Source organism: Danio aesculapii, chromosome 3 (assembly GCF_903798145.1).
Source record: "Danio aesculapii chromosome 3, fDanAes4.1, whole genome shotgun sequence".
Taxonomy (NCBI): Eukaryota; Metazoa; Chordata; class Actinopteri; order Cypriniformes; family Danionidae; genus Danio; species Danio aesculapii.
Genome location: NC_079437.1, coordinates 62,593,332 through 62,612,971, shown reverse-complemented (window position 1 = coordinate 62,612,971; position 19,640 = coordinate 62,593,332). Strand labels below are relative to the sequence as shown.

The 19,640-nt window shown below is 40.2% G+C and overlaps 1 protein-coding gene across 1 annotated transcript; it reads right to left on the bottom strand.

Moving 5' to 3' along the window:
• LOC130220625 (oocyte zinc finger protein XlCOF15-like) lies at positions 1–18,985 on the bottom strand. Its single transcript, XM_056452845.1, has 2 exons — positions 18,952–18,985; positions 1–1,132 (listed from the first exon to the last, which is right to left on the bottom strand). The coding sequence occupies exons 1-2, from the start codon at positions 18,983–18,985 to the stop codon at positions 375–377; spliced, it is 792 nt and encodes a 263-aa protein (XP_056308820.1). The 3' UTR covers positions 1–374.
• Between the last annotated feature and the right edge of the window lie 655 nt (positions 18,986–19,640).

Sequence of the window (19,640 nt, the reverse complement as noted above, 5' to 3'; positions counted from 1 at the left end):
GCAGCACTCCTTTGTCACACATACTATTAGTTTCACTGGGAAAATAGTGGATCAACTGGTGTGAATGTATTCTGTATTTGCCACAAGAGCACGTGAACTGTACATGAATTCGTCATGGTACGATGGTCACAGTCAGTTACAGCCCTTGTGCTTCACTATATGCAGCAACATAAGAGCTGATCAGTCTGCACAGCTGCAGGCCACATTCCACTCAAAAAAGTAAATGTATAGGCTTTCCCAACTTCATGCCCAGGTATACTGCAGACGCACAGTCTCACCAGTGTGGTTCCTCAGGTGTTTTTTAAGGGTTGATGAATGAGAGTAACTCTTCCCACACTGAGTGCATATGAATGGTTTCTCTCCAGTGTGTATTCTCATGTGTTCATTAAGTGGTGATAAATTAGAGAAACTCTTGCCACACTGAGTGCATGTGAATGGTTTTCTCCAGTGTGGATCCTCAGGTGTTTATTAAGGGATGATAAATGAGAGAAACTCTTCCCACACTGAGTACATGTGAATGGTCTCTCTCCGGTGTGGCTCCTCAGGTGATCATTAAGGGATGATAAATGAGAGAAACTCTTCCCACATTGAGTGCATGTGAATGGTTTCTCTCCGGTGTGGATCATCATGTGTTTATTAAGGGATGATGAATGAGTAAAACTCTTCCCACATTGAGTGCATATGAATGGTCTCTCTCCAGTGTGGATCCTCAAGTGTTGATTAAGGTTTGATGATAGACTGAATCTCTTCTCACAATGAGTGCATGCGTATGGTTTCTCTCCAGTGTGGATCATCATGTGTTGATTAAGGTGTGGTGATTGGCTGAAACTCTTCCCACACTGGGTGCACTTGAATGGTTTCTCTCCAGTGTGGCCCCTCATGTGTAGATTAAGGTGTGATGATTGGCTGAAAGTCCTCCCACACTGAGTGCATGTGAATGGTTTCTCTCCAGTGTGGATCCTCATGTGAATCTTAAGTTTGCTTTTTCTTCCCAAACTCTTTCCACACTGAGTGCACATTACACGATTCCGGTTTCTCCTTTTCAAAATACCATCAGTCTGTAAATGAGTTTTGTCCTCAATTTTGACATGATGTTCCTCCTCTTTAATCTCCTCATACTCTTCAATTAAGTCTGGAATAAAAAAAGTTCAATTTTTAGTCATAGAAACTCATCAAAAGCTGAAGTGAGAAGATATTGAAAACATTGGCTACACAAACTGTAATTTTGATGCACATTATTGTACAGCAAATCAATTTAGGGGAAAACAAATGCATTGCCAACACTTTCATTGTGTTAATTACACAACCTTAGCACCCATGCTAGTTTTAGAGCTAAATAAAGGCAGTCAACACACTGATCTTGGCTTGTACTACCAGGAATGTAACAATAACAGGTATATTTATTGCAAAATTATTGCATTCATCGTCAGCACACAGTATATCAAACACCAGTTCACGACAACATAACACACAAAAAGAAAGGTTGTAATGCGTGTTGGGCTTTGTATGTAAACTCTTCAGTTCTTACCACACGCTGTCTCTAGTGCTCAGTTGCAAAGAAGACACACAGAGCTCGATTGGCAGGTATTAACCTGTGATTTATTAAACATACAGGGTGTACACCATAAATCAGCCACAACAGTTACCCGTGCAATTTCTCTAGTCTTTTCTCTCCTCTTTCCGAACATTCTCTCGCACAATCTCAATCGCGAGTCTTGATCCCACAATATTATTCCCAATCTTATTTAAAGGTATAGAATATTAGTTTCACTTTAAATCTCAACCAACATAGTGCTCCCTTACCCTACAAGAAATGTTAGCATTTCTATAACACAGTTCAGCACAAAAACTGTATATATGCTTAACTCAACGTTACCCAAAGTCTGTATATAAAAAAATTATCTTTCAAATGATAAAGCAATCGATGTGTCCTGGAAATACATTTCGTGTAGACACTGGAGTCTCCAGTGATTCAGAAACACCTGTTGACAGTCTTGCATCAGGTGTTCTCTGAGTTTGAGGCGAAAGTCTTGAGTTCAAGCCCTAGCCATTTTCCATAGGACCGAATGATTGTAGGGTTTCAGGTGAGCACAATTGGGGCTGTGGTTGTAACTAAGGAGGTTCCAATGGAACCGGACGTGTAGGGAGTCCTGGTGGCACAGGTGTAATGTAGGGTGGTAGGAGCCCTGACAATGCATTTAGAGTGTATGGCTGAGCAGGGGAGGGAGAGGGTAAGGGTATAAGAGTTCTGCGTTTCAGTAATATACAGTTTCATGCAATTGTAAGGATTTTTTTGCTTTTGCATGAGGATGAGATACATCACAGACTTCAAAATTAACTGGGGTGGAACTACCAAAGGGGCATATGAACTGTAAAACCTTGCAAGGGCCTAACCAATGTGGATGCAGTTTGCTGTGGCGGTGAGCAGTGTCATTCACTAAAACCAAGTCACACCATAGTGGATAATAGGTCGACTAAACTAGGTCCAGGGAGGAGGTATGGGGAAGTCCCACGTAGTCTCTATAAGTCCACATTACTCCACATTCCAGTCACTTTGAATAGATCGAGATTTGCTGTTGTGACGTGTAATGGTTGAAGGCAAAAGAACATTTTTGTTTGGGTGTGAGCTGCAACCGACCTTGTTGCAAAGGTGTTAATGTGGTCTGAGTTGTTACTGAAAAGGTGGACATGCCGCCCTGAATGTAACGGTCAGATTCTGCAGGATTAGTATCTGGCCGCCTGGACATAGCATCAGCATTAAGGTGTTCAGCTCCATCTCAATGAGTGATATGCCAGACATACAGGTGCAATTCTATGGACCAACGAGCTCGTCTACCAGTAGGATCATGATCAAGGGGAAGTTTCTTAAGACCGACCAAAGGTTCGTGATTCATTAATGGTAGTGAACGGGTGACAAGCAAGATAATGCCGGAAGTAGTGAACTGACCACACAATGGCATACAATTCTCTGTCTAATGTTTGACCAAGACGTGACTGGTGTATGCATCACCTTTCTTTTCCTTCTATCTTCTGTGAGAGGACAGAGCCTACAGAATGAAGAGAAGCATCCATGTAAGAAAGGAGCCAAAAAATTCAAAGAGGCTATATGGGTGATGAAGTTAGCACCAGTTTCAGTTCAGTGAAAGTTTAATTTGCTTTAACTGACCAAGTGAATAGAACTCCCTTGTGTCTAGATGGTACAAGGGTTCAGCCATGTCAGTGAATTACCTAATCAATCGATGACAATATTAACACAGACCCAGAGAAGCCCTGACCTGTGTGGCTGATATTGGAATTGGCCATGTCCTCACTTTATCAATATTTAATGGGTCTGGCTCAATCCAGACACTGGAAACACAGTGGCCCCAAAAGGAAATGGAGGAGCATACTTACTGGCACCTGGATTAAGTTTTAGACCAACTGTATGAAATCTCTGAAAAGCTTCATGCAAGTCCTGTAGGTGTTGTGGAAAAGCAGGCAACTGTAGAGGATAACATCATCCAAGTAGATCAAACAAATGCTCCAGTGTAGACCTTGAAGCACAAGTTCCAGTAACCGCTAGAAACTGGGGTGTGCAGTTGGAGATGCCCATTGGCATCATGCAAAATTGATATAACCCAGCACCAGTGGAAGTCTTTTCTTTGTTGGCTCTTTTGTCAGGCACTAGAAAACCTGACAAGGGTGTCCTTCACCCAAGAAAGATGGTGCGAGTCTTTAATGGTAACATCATAGAGGCGTCTATAATCACAACAGAACCGGTTTGTGCCATGTTTTTTTTTTTTACAAGAACACCGCGGCTGACCCTGGACTTTGGGTTGAGTTGGAGTTGGAAAGTTCACCTTCCAAGCTTTATGCAGGTATGTCTCTCTCTCTCTCTCTCTCTCTCTCTCTCTCTCATGTATTCAAGAGCAAGTGTCTCACATGGACGATTGTAATAACAAAGCCTCATGGGCATGACCGCATTATAAATGATGCGCTCAGACTGAGAAACTAGACATAGCGTTGGTTTCATACGATTACTTTACCAAACAATGTTTGTTTTCAACATGGACTCGATGCATTTAAGTAGACACTTCAAGTTTTCTATAGATATATGCCTCATGTGTGTTTTTACAGACGCGTTTCTAAAAACAGTTCGATGAGAAGAGAGAATGCCTACATTGTTTATTATCCTTATTTTGCAAAAGCACACAGTTGTTGTTCATTGTGAGTGTACACAATAAAAAATAGACACCTGACAGATTATAGATAGATGTATTGCTCTTATCTGTACGATCAAAACTGAGAGTGCAATTTAAGTTCTTTTTGGCGTTATGAGTAGAAGAGATGCATCAAAACTCGTACACGCAGTCTACGACCCCTGGGGATGAAGTGAATGAGTAAACAGTTTTATTAATTTTGTAATTAACAGCACAGTTTGTGCTGAATACAGTCATCAAATTTAAAAGAAAAGAGTACAAAAATACATTGTTACGACTCAATAATAAACACCAACCTATTTGTTGTTCAGTGTCTTCATGTTTAATTCTGCAGGGTTCTGGATCACTCATGTTCTTCGCTGTCCTTCAATCAACTCTTCACTGGAGCTGATGGGAATATTCCAGTGTTTATAGCTGAACTGGAGGAGGAGGAGCTTCAGTGGAGGAGGAGGAGCTTCACTGAGGAGGAGATAATTATTCTAATTAACATATTCTGGTTCATTTATATTTATATTTAATGCCATATCAGCAGCACTGGCTATATTCATGACAACACTTGTATTAAATATTCATATATAATTGACAATCATAAGTGTTTTTGAAACATCATTATCAGTTAAAAACACACAAATAAACAGCAACACTGATAAAGTCTATAATGCTCTGTCAGTCTGATCAATGATAAATATTGTAAAATTCCTCCAGAAAACACATTTTTAAAACATTTGCCTTCAAATATTTCCTGAATAAAAACATTCTCTAATATCATTTAAACATATACATTCTGTTCAAATATGTTTTACCATCAAATATTCTCACACAAGTTACACATAGGTTTCTCTTCCCTGTTCAATAAATGTGTGTGTAAGTCTTGAGTGGCCGATTCTACATCTCATGTGTGCAGCGTGATCATGTCTCTGATTGCTTACATTTATCTCTCAATACTTTAATAAATTAATTATTAAGTGTTTTATACTATATACTAATCCCACATTCTGTTTTACTGCTAAATAAAGCGTTTTGCGTCTCTTCAGAGGTGTACAGAAGCATATTTTAAGTTAAAAAGATCAATATTAAACAAGCACTTAGTGAATGAATGAGATGGAGACACAGATGAAAGGTGCCCAGATACAAGCTTAGGGTTAAGACCATTAGGAATTAAATCTTAGACCCATAAAGGGCTAAAGGCTAATGAATTGTTCAAATGGCCCAGATGGAAAAGATTTTTATTTGCCCTTTCCAAAAAATTATTATAATTTAATAATACAATAATACATTACTAATAAAATATTTTTGAGTTTATTTCTTAACTAAATATTAAAATATTGTGTAAAAACATGCAAGCTCTACTTGTATCCATACACTTTCTTTGCAAATTTACACTTTATTTAAAATAAAAATGAACAAATGTCGGTGTCTTCAGCAGTAAATAGATGGAGAACTTTTACACAAATGTTACTGTAATGTAAATAATTAAACCATTATGATAAAGAGAGTTAAAAATGAGCTTTTAATGAAAAGTTTAAAGTTTTATTGAGATGATTGTTGGTGATTGTATGGGTTTTGGCCAGATTTGATAGCAATACATGAACAAAGGAAAATTAAGACCTGTTTAAAAAAAGATTTAAGACCTACAACACAATATTTCAGTACTATTAAGACTTTTTAAGGTCTAAAATTTGAGTTTTGAGATTTAAGACATTTTAAGACTGCACCTGTAGATAACCCGTGAGTAACGCATTACACAAGTGTTTACAGCGTAGCATCGAGCTAAAAACAAGAGAGTATATTAGCATTGAGCACATATGTTAAAGCAGTTCAACCCGCAAGATAATTGCAGCAAATCTGCGAACGCTACAAAGGTCAGATATAATACACTTACTTTGAATAGACGCACAACACCCGTAACAGAAGTGGAGTTAAAGGAATTCAACAGCAAACAGCAAAGCTCTGCACTCTCCGCTCTCCGCCTCAGACTGAGCGCCGGGGCGGGAGATTTGCCTGCACGTTGAACGAACAAAGCTGATTGGCTGCTTGTAGAAGCACAGCGAAAGCTGATTGGCTGCCTGTATGTCAGTCAATCTCTGGCGAAAGGGAATGATTTGTGCACAGAAGATGAATTATTTGTATTTCTTGTTTGCTTTTGTTCATTGCTAAACAGGACTTTATATTCATTTTCCTTCAGCTTAGTGCCTTTATTTATCAGGGGTCGCCACAGTGGAATGAACCGCCAACTTTACATAAGAAGAAAATTAAGTTTCTCAATATTATGTAATTAAATAGAAATGTAAATGCAGAAATGTAAATTTATAATGCAGAAAACCTTTTTAAGACTTTTCTTTCTAAAATTCTGCATTATTTTCAGATGAATTCTGTTACAAAAAGTCTTTAAAAACAGCTGAAGTGTGTAACTGGTTTAATTTCCTCCTTTAAAGAGTGAGGTTTTATTCATTTCCCCTTGGTATATTTGTTTTTCTTCTTTTTATTGTACTATGAGTGTATTATTGAAGCTGAAGTAGATCAGCAGCCAGCGGCCGAGGAAATCCTCCCTCCTGCTGGGTTTATTATTGTGGTCGAGGAGTGAAAACGGGCCTCCGAGAGCTGGCTTCCCTATCGACTTGTTCTTTCTTTCTCAAACACTACAACAGCAGAAGCACATCAGTGACGCCGTCATCATTTAGTGTGGAGATTTAAAGCTTTGACAGTGGAAGCGCTCACATGTGAGCATTATTAGAACAGCGCTAACATTTCTGCAACGCAAAAAAAAACGCTTCAGTGGACACATGCCCTGAAGCAGACAGGTTTATCAGCAGCTGCAAAAACAATGACCTGGATGTACTTTATACTGATTATTACATGGCTACTTGTCAGAAAACATAAAACTTCAACAATAAACAGAGCTCTGAGTATAGTGTAATATCTTTAATTAAAAAGACAAAGCTAACAGAAACCAACATTTCTGAATGGAGCGTATGCTAACCTACATATTATTCAGACACAAGATGGAGCCAAACGGTTAAAACAGCAGCTTGACAGATGTGAATGTGTTATCATATTGATGTGATCAGTGACTATTAGTTTTGTGGTTGTTATCTGGGATTATTACATGGCTGTCTGGAATACTTGATTCTGATTGGTCAGTCGCCACATTTTAAAGTCTCTAATTATCAGGTGATAAAACTGAAAAATGAGCTCAAACAAATTGCATTTTAAACATTTTAAAGCAGAGTTATTAAAATAATAATAATAATAATAAATATAGTCCAGAGGCCAAAAGCAACAATCATTTGACATTATGCGAACTCATTTGGCGATGCCATAAATGACAACTGATTTGCTGATCCACATGATTTGCATAACTTGTGGTCAGCATGGTCTGAAGATGATTGAAGTTGAGTTTTGTGAAAATTGAACTAACGGTGTAGGAGTTCGCAAAAGAAGGTTTTTGAACAAAATCAACATGGCGGACAGCAAGTGTGGACAATAATGCATAGTTCAGGGGTGTCCAAACTTGGTCCTGGAGGGCCGGTGTCCTGCTGAATTTAGCTCCAACCTGCTTCAACACACCTGCCAGGAAGTTTCTAGTATGTCTAGAAGAGCTTGATTAGCTGGTTCAGGTGTGTTTGGTTAGGGTTGGAGCTAAACTCTCCAGGACACCAGCCCTCCAGGACCGAGTTTGGACACCCCTTGCATAGTTGGTATTAATGTTCGCGGCATGACCCAAAAAAATTTGATATCCATTTTACCACAATAAGATATGCAGGGCGTCACAGTGGGTATGGGTGTTTCCCAGTACTGGGTTGCAGCTGGAAGGGCATCTGCTGTGTAAAACATATGCTGGAATAGTTGGCGGTTCATTCCGCTGTGGTGACCCCTGATAAAGGAAGGCACCAAGCCAAAAAGAAAATGAATGAATAAATAAACTGCTGTAATCAAAATGTTTTAGCCATTTTGTAAGATTCATTATTGATGGTTAGATAAGGGTTTATGTAGGGATATTTTACAGTTTGACCCAAGAATGAGTAGTCTGTCAGAAAGAAGAAGAGCCGGAGTCAGAGATTCAAATAAAGTTTACTGAGGATTGTTTGCAGTTCTATGACAGAAGGGCTTCACACTCAAGCTGAGTTCACAGGCTGATCTGACTTACAGTACAACACAGCAATATACTCTCTACACAAGACCAGAAATGGCCTGATTCAGGTAAACCGTTCCGATTGATTAAAGCAAAGATAGATCATTCTAAATATGTATGTCAATGAGGGATTGTATCCGAGTCCAGATATGGATGGTAGCATGGTTCTTTGGGGTCAGGCCGACCCTAGACTATTCGGAGCTGATCTTCGACCTGTAAAAGCTGAACCATTGGGCGCACATACACATGCAGGAGACAATCTGTTATAAAAACTCAAGGTTGTTTCTTGAACTCTCAGCTGTCTTATCAAACCAGCTGTTCTCAGTCATCAGGCTCATTCACTTCATTCAACTGCGAGCTCTCCCTGACCTCAGGACCTGGTTCTTGTGGCTCCTGGAAATAAAGTTAGAATAGACAGACAAAAAAAGAAGCAAGTACACTGAACATTCTTACTAATAAGCATATTATTTTACGCTGTCCTTTCTCCGCAATATCAAGAACATTGAGCATAATATCTTTGATGAAAAGATAAACTATTGTCAGTCACTGTATCTCCACTTCTACTTTTGACTTGATGCATTTTTTTAATAAAAGCCTGTCTATATTACTAGATCGACTGGCCTCAATTGGAATCGCTGATAATGCCTTCTGCTGTTTACATCTTACTTAAGTGACAGAAGAGTTTGTCCAGGTAAAGAACAGTCACTCTGATGCAGTCCCAGTGACTCATGGAGTTCCTCAGGGATCTGTATTGGGTCCTCTTATTTACCATTTACCTTATTTTACCTTTAGGTAAATGTCTGGCTGAACCACATGGCAGAAGCATTTTCAACTCCTACATTCAGAGGAACTGTTCCAGTGACCAGTTCCCTGCAGCACTCCACTAACCCAGTGGTGGACACCGAAAGGGATGTTGTCAAGCTAAAGAAGTCCTATCAGGCTTGGCTGGTTTAAAGGACTGCTGTGGCAGCTGATAGGTACTGACAGCCCATGCATGCTGTAGTCAGGGCGGTGGTGTTAGACCATGGAAGACGACTACTGGTCAGCTAAAAAGAGATTCTGGCAAACCATTTGGTGTCTCAGGATTTGGAAGCCGTTTCACACCAACACCATTATAACAGAAGGGAAAGTTGTTGACCTTGAGTCAATGAGGTAGTTTGCAAGCTCTGCAAGGGTAAAGCAATAGGGGTGGATGAGATTGAGGAACGTGAGATTGAAAAGCATATCGATGCAGCGGCAGCAGTAATGCAGTTAATGTATTGGTCAGTTGTAGGGAAGAAGGAGCTGAGCCGAAAGGCAGGTTCCCTATTTCCCAGTCAGTCTAAGATCCTACTCTCACCTACGTTCATGAGCTTTGGGTCATGAGCGAAAGGACAAGATCTCAAATACAAACAGCCAAATTAGTTTCCTTCACAGAATGCAGGGCACAACCTTCACAGATAGGGTGAAGAACTAAGTCACCTGGGAGGAACTCTGAGTAGAATTGCTGCTTCCGTCTCAGATGCCACCTGGACTTCTACCTAAGAGGTGTTCCTGGGCTTGTCACAACCGGGAGGAGCCTCAGGGAAGACCCAGGACAGGCTGAAGGGACTATGACTCACGGCCTGTGATGGTAAGGCCCCAGGAACGCCCCGTAGGAGTTGATGGAAGTTTCTTGGGAGGGGGGAAGTCTGGTTTGTCCTGCTGAGACTGCTTGCCCTGCAACCCGGCCCGGATAAGTAGCAGATAATGAGCATCTGCAATCTCTGAACATGAGGTAGTTATATTTAAAGTCTGTTTGAAATCAAAATTGACAAATTTTTCTAGTGAACATTCTGTGGCAAGTTAACCAAAGAATAGTTTTAGTAATCTTCCATCTACGCATCTGCTTATTGCAATTGTGCGGCTGCTCTTCTGTTTGATGAAGTTTGACGCTTCAGTTATTGATCTTAGCCATGCCCTCTTCCCATCCGTTTGCCATGAGGATATGAGGTACAAAAAAGAAAGCCACACTTCCTACTATATATTCTGGTTCAGTTGGAAATCCTTTTGACATACTAAAAAATCTCAGCAAATTTCAAACACTGAAATGGACCATGACAATATGAGAAAAGGCCGAATGCACTGATTGTTCAATCAGCTCTGATGTGTCTGAACCCGAGATAAGAGAAGATATTCATTCTAAACTCTACGAGCCAAGTCAAAATCTTTAAAAAAGCATATTATTACTGTAAAACGTAATATCTGTCATTCTGCTGACATCATAAAACATTCATCAAGTTTGTATTCTACTCAAAAAAAGTAAATGTAGTAAGCTAGAAAGAATCTTGAAACTTGAAAATAAACAAAACAAGCAAATACACAGGTTTTCCAAACGTCAGGTATTTTGTTTATATCAGTTTTAACCTTTATATGCTCCTCTGAGCCAAATAATGAGAAAGTACCAAATCTCCTGCAACAGCTATGTTGATGACACTCAGATCTACTTAGCCTTACTGCCTAATGACATACAGCCCCATGACACCCTCTGCCAATGGATGATGAAATGAACAGTTGGATGTGCCAAAAACTTTCTTCAGTTAAACAAATAGAAACTAAAGTCATGCGTTTGGGAACGGAGATGAGCTTCTCAAGGTGAATGCGTACCTTGGCTCTAAGGGTCAAACAACAAAAAATAAGGTCAAGAATCTTGGTGCTGACCTCTGGAGTCAGATCTGAGTTTCAGTAGTCATGTCAGAGCATAAATCAGCCACACTATCATCTCACACACACTGCAGGAGTCAGATGCTGTGTCTCCAGTGAAGACTCAGAGAAACTTGTTGCATGCTTTTATCAGCAGCAGGGTGGATTACTGTAACGGGGACTCCTCACTGGCCTTCCCAAAAAGACAGTTGCAGCTCATCCAGAGCGCTGTAGGCCAGGATTCTGATCGGCTGAAACTCTTCATGCTTTTCATATGTTGCGCCAATGAGCAAAACCCTGTAGGACAATGATCATGTGTATGGTTTCTCTACAGAGTGAATCTCTTTTAGATCTCTAGCTGTAATAAAGTCTTCTCACACTTAAATCACATATACCCTCTCACACCAGTGTGGATCTTCATGTGTTTATTAGGGTGTGATGATTGACTGAAAACTCTTCCCACACTGAGTGCATGTGAATGGTTTCTCTTGCAAGTGTGGCTGCTCATGTGTCGATTAAGGGTTGATGATCGGCTGAAACTCTTCCCACACCTAGTGCATGTGAATGGTTTCTCTCCACTGTGGATCTTCATGTGTTTATTAAGGTATGAAGATTGGCAAAAACTTTTCCCACATTGAGTGCATGTGAATGGTTTCTCTCCAGAGTGGATTCCTGCATGTGTTGTTTAAAGGATGATAAGTGGCTAAAACCCTTCCCACACTGAGTGCAGGTGAATGGTCTCTCTCCAGGTGTGAATCATCATGTGTTGATTAAGGGATGATAATTGGCTGAAAACTCTTTTCACACTGAGTACATGTGTATGGTTTCTCTCCAGTGGTGGATCCTCAATGTGTTGATTAAGGTTGTGATGGGTGGCCAAAAATTCTTTCCACACTGAGTACATGTGAAGGGTTTTCTCTCCAGTGTGGATCATCATGTGTTTATTAAGGTGTGAGTGAAAGGCCGAAACTCTTTCCACACTGAGTACATGTGTATGGTTTCTCTCCAGTGTGGGACCCTCAAGTGTTGATTAAGGTACGATGGGTGGCCGAAACTCTTCCCACACTGAGTGCATGTGAATGGTTTTCCTCCAGTGTGGATCCTCATGTGTTTGATTAAAGATGATAACTGGCTAAAAACTCTTCCCACACTGAGTGCATGTGTAATGGTTTTTCTCCAGTGTGGATCATCATGTGGGTATCAAGGTGTGATGATTGGCTGAATTTCTTCCTACACACAGTGCATGCAAATGGTTTCTCTCCAGTGTGGATCATCATGTGTTGATTATGGGATGATAACTGATTGAAACTCTCCCCACACTGAGTGCATGTGTATGGTTTCTCTCCAGTGTGGATTCTCAAGTGAATCTTAAGTTTGCTTTGGCTTCCAAGGCTCTTTTCCTACACTGAGTGCAGATGAAACTATTCTTGTTCTCTTCCTTTTCAAAATACCATCAGTCTGTAAATGAGTTTTGTCCTCAATTTTGACATGATTGTTCCTCCTCTTTAAGTCTCCTCATACTCTTCAATTAGGTCTGAAATAAAAAAGTTCAGTTTCTATTAAGTCATGAGAAACTCATCCAAAGCTGAAGTGAAAGACACTGGAAACATTGGCTACACAAACTGTACTGTTGGTGCACATTATTGTAAAATACATCAAGCCAGTATTTAGTAAGTTATATATACAGTTAGGTCCATAAATATTTGGACATCAACACAATTCTAACATGTTTGCCTCTACACCAACACAATGGATCTATAATGAAATGTGCTTTAAACTGCAGACCGTCAGCTTTAATTTGAGGGTATTTACATCCAAATCAGGTAAAATCAGGCTTTAAGAATTGCAACAGTTTGCATATATGTGCCTCCCACAAAAAGCTGTCACAGTCAGTCAAGCAAGCCAGCATTAGGCTGATAAAACACAACAAACACACATCAAAGAGAGCAGCAAAATCATCAGACCTTAACCAAAACAACTGTGTGGAAGCTTCTTAAGAAGAAGGAACACAACCAGTGAGCTCAGCAACACCAAAAGACCCGGAGGACCATGGAAACAACTGTGGTGGACGAACAAAGAAGAAAACACCCTTCACACAGCTGGGCCAGATCAAGAACACTATCCAGGATATAGGATGTGTGGTCAGAGTCAACAATCAACAGAAGACTACACCAGAGTGAACACAGAGGGTTCACCTAAGATGTAAACCATTGGTGAGCCTTAAAAACAGGAAGGCCAGATTAGAGTTCTGAAAAAGCCTTCACAAGTGCTGGAACAACATCCTGTTGGACAGAGAGACCAAGATCAGTGATGGAAGAGAAAGAGTATGGAGAAGGAACCGCTCAAGATCCTCAGCAGTGACGCATGGTGGTGGTTGTGGTCATGGCGTGGGCTTGTATGGCTGTCAGTGGAACTGGTTTTTCTGTGTTTATTGATGATGTGATGCTAACAGCAGCAGCAGGATGAATTCTGAAGTGTTTCAGGCATTATTCCTCTGCTCATATTCAGCCAAATAATCAGAACTCATTGGACGGTGTTTCACAGTGCAGATGGAGAATGACCCAAAAGCATACTGCAAAAGCAACCAGAGTCTTCAAGCAAAAGTGGAATGTTATGCAATGGCCAAGTCAATCACCTGATCTGAATCCCAATTGAGCATGCATTTTACTTGCTGAAGACAAAACTGAAGGGAAAATGCCCAAGAACAAGGAGGAACTGAAGACAGCTGCAGTAGAGGCCTGGCTAGAGCAGTCACCAGGGCTGAACCCAGCGTCTGCTGATGCTCTCTGCGCTGCAGACTTCAGGCTGTAAACTGACTGCAGAGGACTTGCAATAAAGTATAAAGTGAAAGTTTGATTTATGATTATTATTTCATTACTTTTGATAACAAATGGGAGGAACATATGGCAGACTGTGTGTAATTCCTACAGCGTTCATCTGATGTGGATGTAAATCCCTCAAATTAAAAGCTGACAGTCTGCAGGTAATACACGTTCTTCATTTTAATTCAGATCTATTGTGTTGCTGTGTAGAGGCAAAATCCTAGAATTGTGTCGATGTCCAAATATTTATGGACCTAACTGGATTTACATGAATACTTGCAATAAAATTATGTTTTTGTGAAACAGACAGGGAATGCTTGTTCATGCTGTGGTCTGACTAGCAAATGTGTCAGAACAAGAGCTGAATCTCTCGCTGATATTAGTAAACATGACAGATCTGGGGTCCATTTTCATTCGTGGATTACTCTATTAGCTGGATTTGGTTATTGTCGATTGACACGGTCCAGGATCGTTTCGTTCTTCAAAACTCATTAGTTCTGGTAGCTCAAAACTGCTTGGGAGCAGGCAGCTTATTTATCAGGGTCATTTCAAGCAAAGGTAATGCTGAAGTATGTACCTGAATGCTGATATTTTCTTACAGTAGTTACCTATAGATTATTTACACTTAGGGAAGAAAGTAAAATAGTTTGAAATTGTATACATCACATTTATAATTTATAATAATTAATAAAATGTTATATTATATAATTAATAATATGCATGTTTATACAGATATAAGTAAAGTTCTTGAAAGTCAAGTTACATACAATAAAGTATTAAGTCCTCTGAAAAAGCTCAGATGATGGCGTCAAGGTTTTGGAGGTTTCTGATTGGCCTAATTGACAACATTAGAGTTAATGTGAGGCTCAACTGTCGAATAGTAGTAAATGAAAACCTCAAACACACTGCTTCCTTGTGTGGCAACATGGGAAATCAACAAGCCAGAATCAACAAAAGCCAGATTACAATCTGCTAAATGACACTGGGAAAAGACTAATGTTTGGAGACATGTGCTGTGGTCTGATAGAACTAAGATTGAACTGTTTGGCCATAATGACCAGTGTAACATTTAGAGGACAAAGGGGAAAGCTTACAAGCCTAGGAGCACCATCACAACTGTGAGGTATGGGGGCGGCAGCATCATGTTGTGGGGCTGTATTGCTGCAGGAGGGACTGGACTGGGACTGCAAATCAATGATGCAACATCATGTAGAAATACTGAAGCAACATCTCAAGGACATCAGCCAGGAAATTACCACTTGGCCCACAAAATGGGTCTTCCTAACAGACCACGACCCTCAGCATACTGCCAAATGAGTTAACATGTGCTTTAAGGACAGCAGAGTGAATGTTTTGGAGTGGCCATCACAAAGCCCTGACCTCAATCCTATAGAACATTTGTGGGCAAGTTGGAAAAGCTTGTGCGAGCAAGACAGCCAACAAATCTGACTCAGTTACACCAATTCTGTCAGGAGAAATGGGCAAAATTCCTGCAAACTATTGTGAGGAGCTTGTGGAAGGAGACCCAAAACATCTGACCAAAGTTATACAGTTTTAAAAGCAAAGTTAAAAATACTAAGGAAATTCTCAAAAAAAATTCTCTCATATTCTGGCATTTAGCAAATGTAAATTATTTAAGTAATCCTAACAGAGCTAATAAAGTAAATTTTAGTATGATTTACCATCAGACTATCTTAAAAAAAAAATAGTTATGTTCCTTTTTTTAGAGGTGTGTAAACTTCTGGTTTCAACAGTAGCGGTCAAAATAAAATCTAGCAATGTTCCAACTAAATATTTACAGCAGCAACTGGTACATTGACTGACTGTAATGTAATGTCCTATAAAATGTCATTTGTCATAGAACAGTTACACACACATATTATATATATATATATATATATATATATATATATATATATATATATATATATATATATATATATATGCATTAGTTGCAGAATTTTAAAGCAGTTTAATAATTGAAATCCTTTTTATTGGATTTATTACGCATTTTACAGAGAGCTTACAACCTACTAACTAGGGTTTTTCCTTAAGAACATGTGGGGCAACTGAAGTAAGGAACAAATTTCATTACAAACTAGCTAGTAGTCCCTGGTGTGGACTTTACATTCCAGTTTAAGAAAGAACTAACGATCAGCTGGCGCAACCCTACCCTAATCCAACTAATCAAGCTGCCGGATCAGCTGTGTTTGATTATGGTGGAGCAAAACTGTGCAGAGCTGCGGCCCTCCAGGAATTGAGTTTGAGACCTGTGCTTTAAAGTGAATGAGTAAACAGGGTGATTTGGTGGCAAAATCTCTAACCATTATCAATTAGTTAGAAAAGGCTGTAAATACACGCATTTACTATCTGCTTTTTAGCTTTGTTTCTGTGACTTTTCTCAAAAAGAACACATACATACATGCTGTCTGCATATCACTGTAGCACAGTTTGTGCTTAATAACACCGCTTCATCAGACTTCAAAATGAACTCCAAAAGACATGTTGAAAATCAATAATAAACACCAACCTATTTGTTGTTCAGTGTCTTCATGTTTAATTCTGCAGGGTTCTGGATCACTCATGTTCTCGCTGTCCTTCAATAGACTCTTCACTGGAGCCTGATGGGAATATTCCAGTGTTTACAGAGTGAATGAATGAGATGGAGACACAAATGAAAGGTGCCCAGATAACCCGTGAGTAACGCATTACACAAGTGTTTACAGCGTAGCATCGAGCTAAAAACAAGAGAGTATATTAGCATTGAGCACATATGTTAAAGCAGTTCAACCCGCAAGATAATTGCAGCAAATCTGCGAACGCTACAAAGGTCAGATATAATACACTTACTTTGAATAGACGCACAACACCCGTAACAGAAGTGGAGTTAAAGGAATTCAACAGCAAACAGCAAAGCTCTGCACTCTCCGCTCTCCGCCTCAGACTGAGCGCGGGGGCGGGAGATTTGCCTGCACGCTGATCAGAGAAAGCTGATTGGCTGCCTGTAGAAGCACAGCGAAAGCTGATTGGCTGCCTGTATGTCAGTCAATCTCTGGCGAAAGGGAATGATTTGTGCACAGAAGATGAATTATTTGTATTTCTTGTTTGCTTTTGTTCATTGCTAAACAGGACTTTACATTCATTTTCCTTCAGCTTAGTGCCTTTATTTATCAGGGGTCGCCACAGCGGAATGAACCGCCACCTTTACATAAGAAATTTTGTGAATATTGAACCAACTGTGCAGGAGTATTTCCCAGCTTCTGCACCGAGCACGGAGCAACAATGCAGTTCAGCAACGCCTGACATCACCTATTCAAAGTGAATGGGAAGCGTTGACGCTGATGACCCGTATAAATGTGAAGGTTTTTTTAGGAATGCCAGCTGGGTTTTAATTGAATGGTTAGTAGCAGTAGGACCTAATAAGAGCACTTCAGTTTTATTTTCATTTAGTTGCAGAGTATTGTTAGTCATCCAGGTCTTAACGTTATTTAGGCATGAGAAAATGTGCTCTAACGATAAATCTTTTCCTGGGTTGATAGGAAAATATAGTTAGAGGTCATCAGCGTAGCAGTGATGGTTTGTTATGCTAGCAGCATATTGAGCTTAAAGGAAGCATGTAGAGAGAAAATAATAAAGGGCCAAGAACAGATCCTTGTGGAACGGCACAGTCAGTGGGTTCAGGTGGTGAAGTTTAAGACCCAATATTTACAGAAAAGACCTCGTCTTTAAATATGAGAAGAACTATTGTAAGGGCAAGGCCCTCAATCGCAACAACACACTCGAGTCTTTTCAACAAAATGTCACGGTCAAAGACTGCGCTGAGGTCTAACAGTATTAAAATCACAGATGACCCAGAATCCATGGAAAGTAAAATGTCGTCTGCAACTTTCAGTAGTGCAGACTCAGTGCTGTGCTGTGTTGTAAAGCCAGATTGAAAGAGTCTAAGATGCTGAAATATCCAGATATAAAGTCAACTGTGATAGTGTCATTTTCTCTAAAACCTTTGAGACAAATGAGAGTTTAGAAATGGGCCTGTAGTGGTCAGGCACAGCGGGATCAAGAGGAGGCCTCTTTAATAGGGGCTGTACGACAGAATGTTTGAATATTTCCGGAAAAACTGCATTTATTAGAGAGCTGCTTATTACAGCTAGGAGGGAAGAGCTAAGTGTGTCTAAAACCTCTCCAAACAGACAACAAAACAGTTCATCTGAAGGACAAAGGGTGAGCTTCATCTGAGAAATTATTTTAAGCAGCTGAGATGAAGATACTGGCTGAAAATATGTAAAAATGCTTGACGGAGGGACCAATTTATAATGATCAACGTCAGTGGGAAAGAGGTGTGAACCAATAGGAACAAAAAAGTTAAAGGAATTTGTGCAAGTCTCCAGATTGACCACAGGAACCAAGCTAACAATTGGATTTAGAACTGAATTTATGGTTTTAAAAAGGACTTTTGGCTTACTGCATTTTTAGCAATCAATTTTAAAAAGGATTAGTATTCAGCTTCACTGACCAACACTTGATATGCATTTAAGCAGTCTTTTAAAATCTGGTAAGAGACCTGAAGCCCATCCTTTTTCCACCTGTGCTCAGCCCTTGTGGACTCTTGCCCAAGAGTACAGGTAGATGAGTTTAGCCACGTCTGAGGATTTGAACTGACCTTTGACTGGTCAAAAGTATGGACCGCAATAACCCGATCGTCAGACACAGAAACTGGCTATTGGGACATGGAATGTCACCTCACTGAGAGGGAAGGAGCCTGAGCTTGTGCGGGAGGTTGAACAGTATGAGTGAGAGGAAACTGGCTGGTGTGGACTTGCTTATAGCTTCCCAACTTAGCTGCCATGGGGTGGAGATCCCAGATGATAAGGTCACTTTCCTGCACATTTGAATTGGGGTCTCACTGTAGTTTGTGCTTACAGGCAAAGAGCAGTGCAGAGTACCCAACCTTCTTGGGAGTCCTTGGGAGGGTTGATGGACTAGACACGCTGTTGTTCTACTTGAGGAATTTAACACTCATGTAGGTAATGACAGCGATACCTGGAGAGGGGTGATTCGGAGGAACAGCCTCTCTGATCTAAATCCGAATGGTGTTCTGTTGTTAGGCTTCTCTGCTAGTCAGTTTGAGATACAGTACCTCTAGACTGGGCAACTGGGGTGGTGGTTCCCATTTTTAAGAAGGGAAACAAGTATGAGGAACTCAGAGGAACACAGCGTAGAGCTGCTGCTTGTGTCTCAGATTATCCTGGACTTCAACCTAGGACCTAGGGAGGTGTTCTGGGCTTGTCCCACCAGGTGAAGGCCTCAGGGAAGACCCAGGATAGGCTGGAGGGACTGTGTCTTGGCTTGAATGGAGTGCCACCAGAGGAGCTGGAGGAAGTTTCAATAACAACATAAGAAAAGGTAGAAAAGATTGACCAATTACCTCTGATTTATCTAAACATGGGAGATGTTAAGATGTTCATTCTAAACGTTACCAACAAGGTAATGGAAACAGATTTTACAAATAGTGTTTTGATTTCATAAAACTTAATACTGTCACGCCTGGGCTCTCCCACAAATGCACAGAATCACAGGATTTATCAAACACATATTTATTTACAAACACTCACTTAACGAACACTGGACACTCAGGAATGACATGGGTTGTAGACAATACAGGATGACCTATAGGAATGATGTACAATACCGGACAAGGAACTAACTGAACACAGGGACTTAAATACAAGGACATGATTAAACTGATTACATCCAGGGGGGGGGGGGGAGACGCAGATGAAACTTATAAAACATTAACAAATGGCGGGAACTAGAACATAGGGGTCA

Bases quoted from the DNA above. Each gene is read 5' to 3' on its own strand.
- LOC130220625 (XM_056452845.1), bottom strand. From the start codon at position 18,985: ATGGGAACCACCACCCCAGTTGCCCAGTCTAGAG. The intron at 1,133-18,951 runs GTACTGTATCTC...TTTTTATTCCAG, and splicing joins CCCAGTTGCCCAGTCTAGAG to ACTTAATTGAAGAGTATGAG.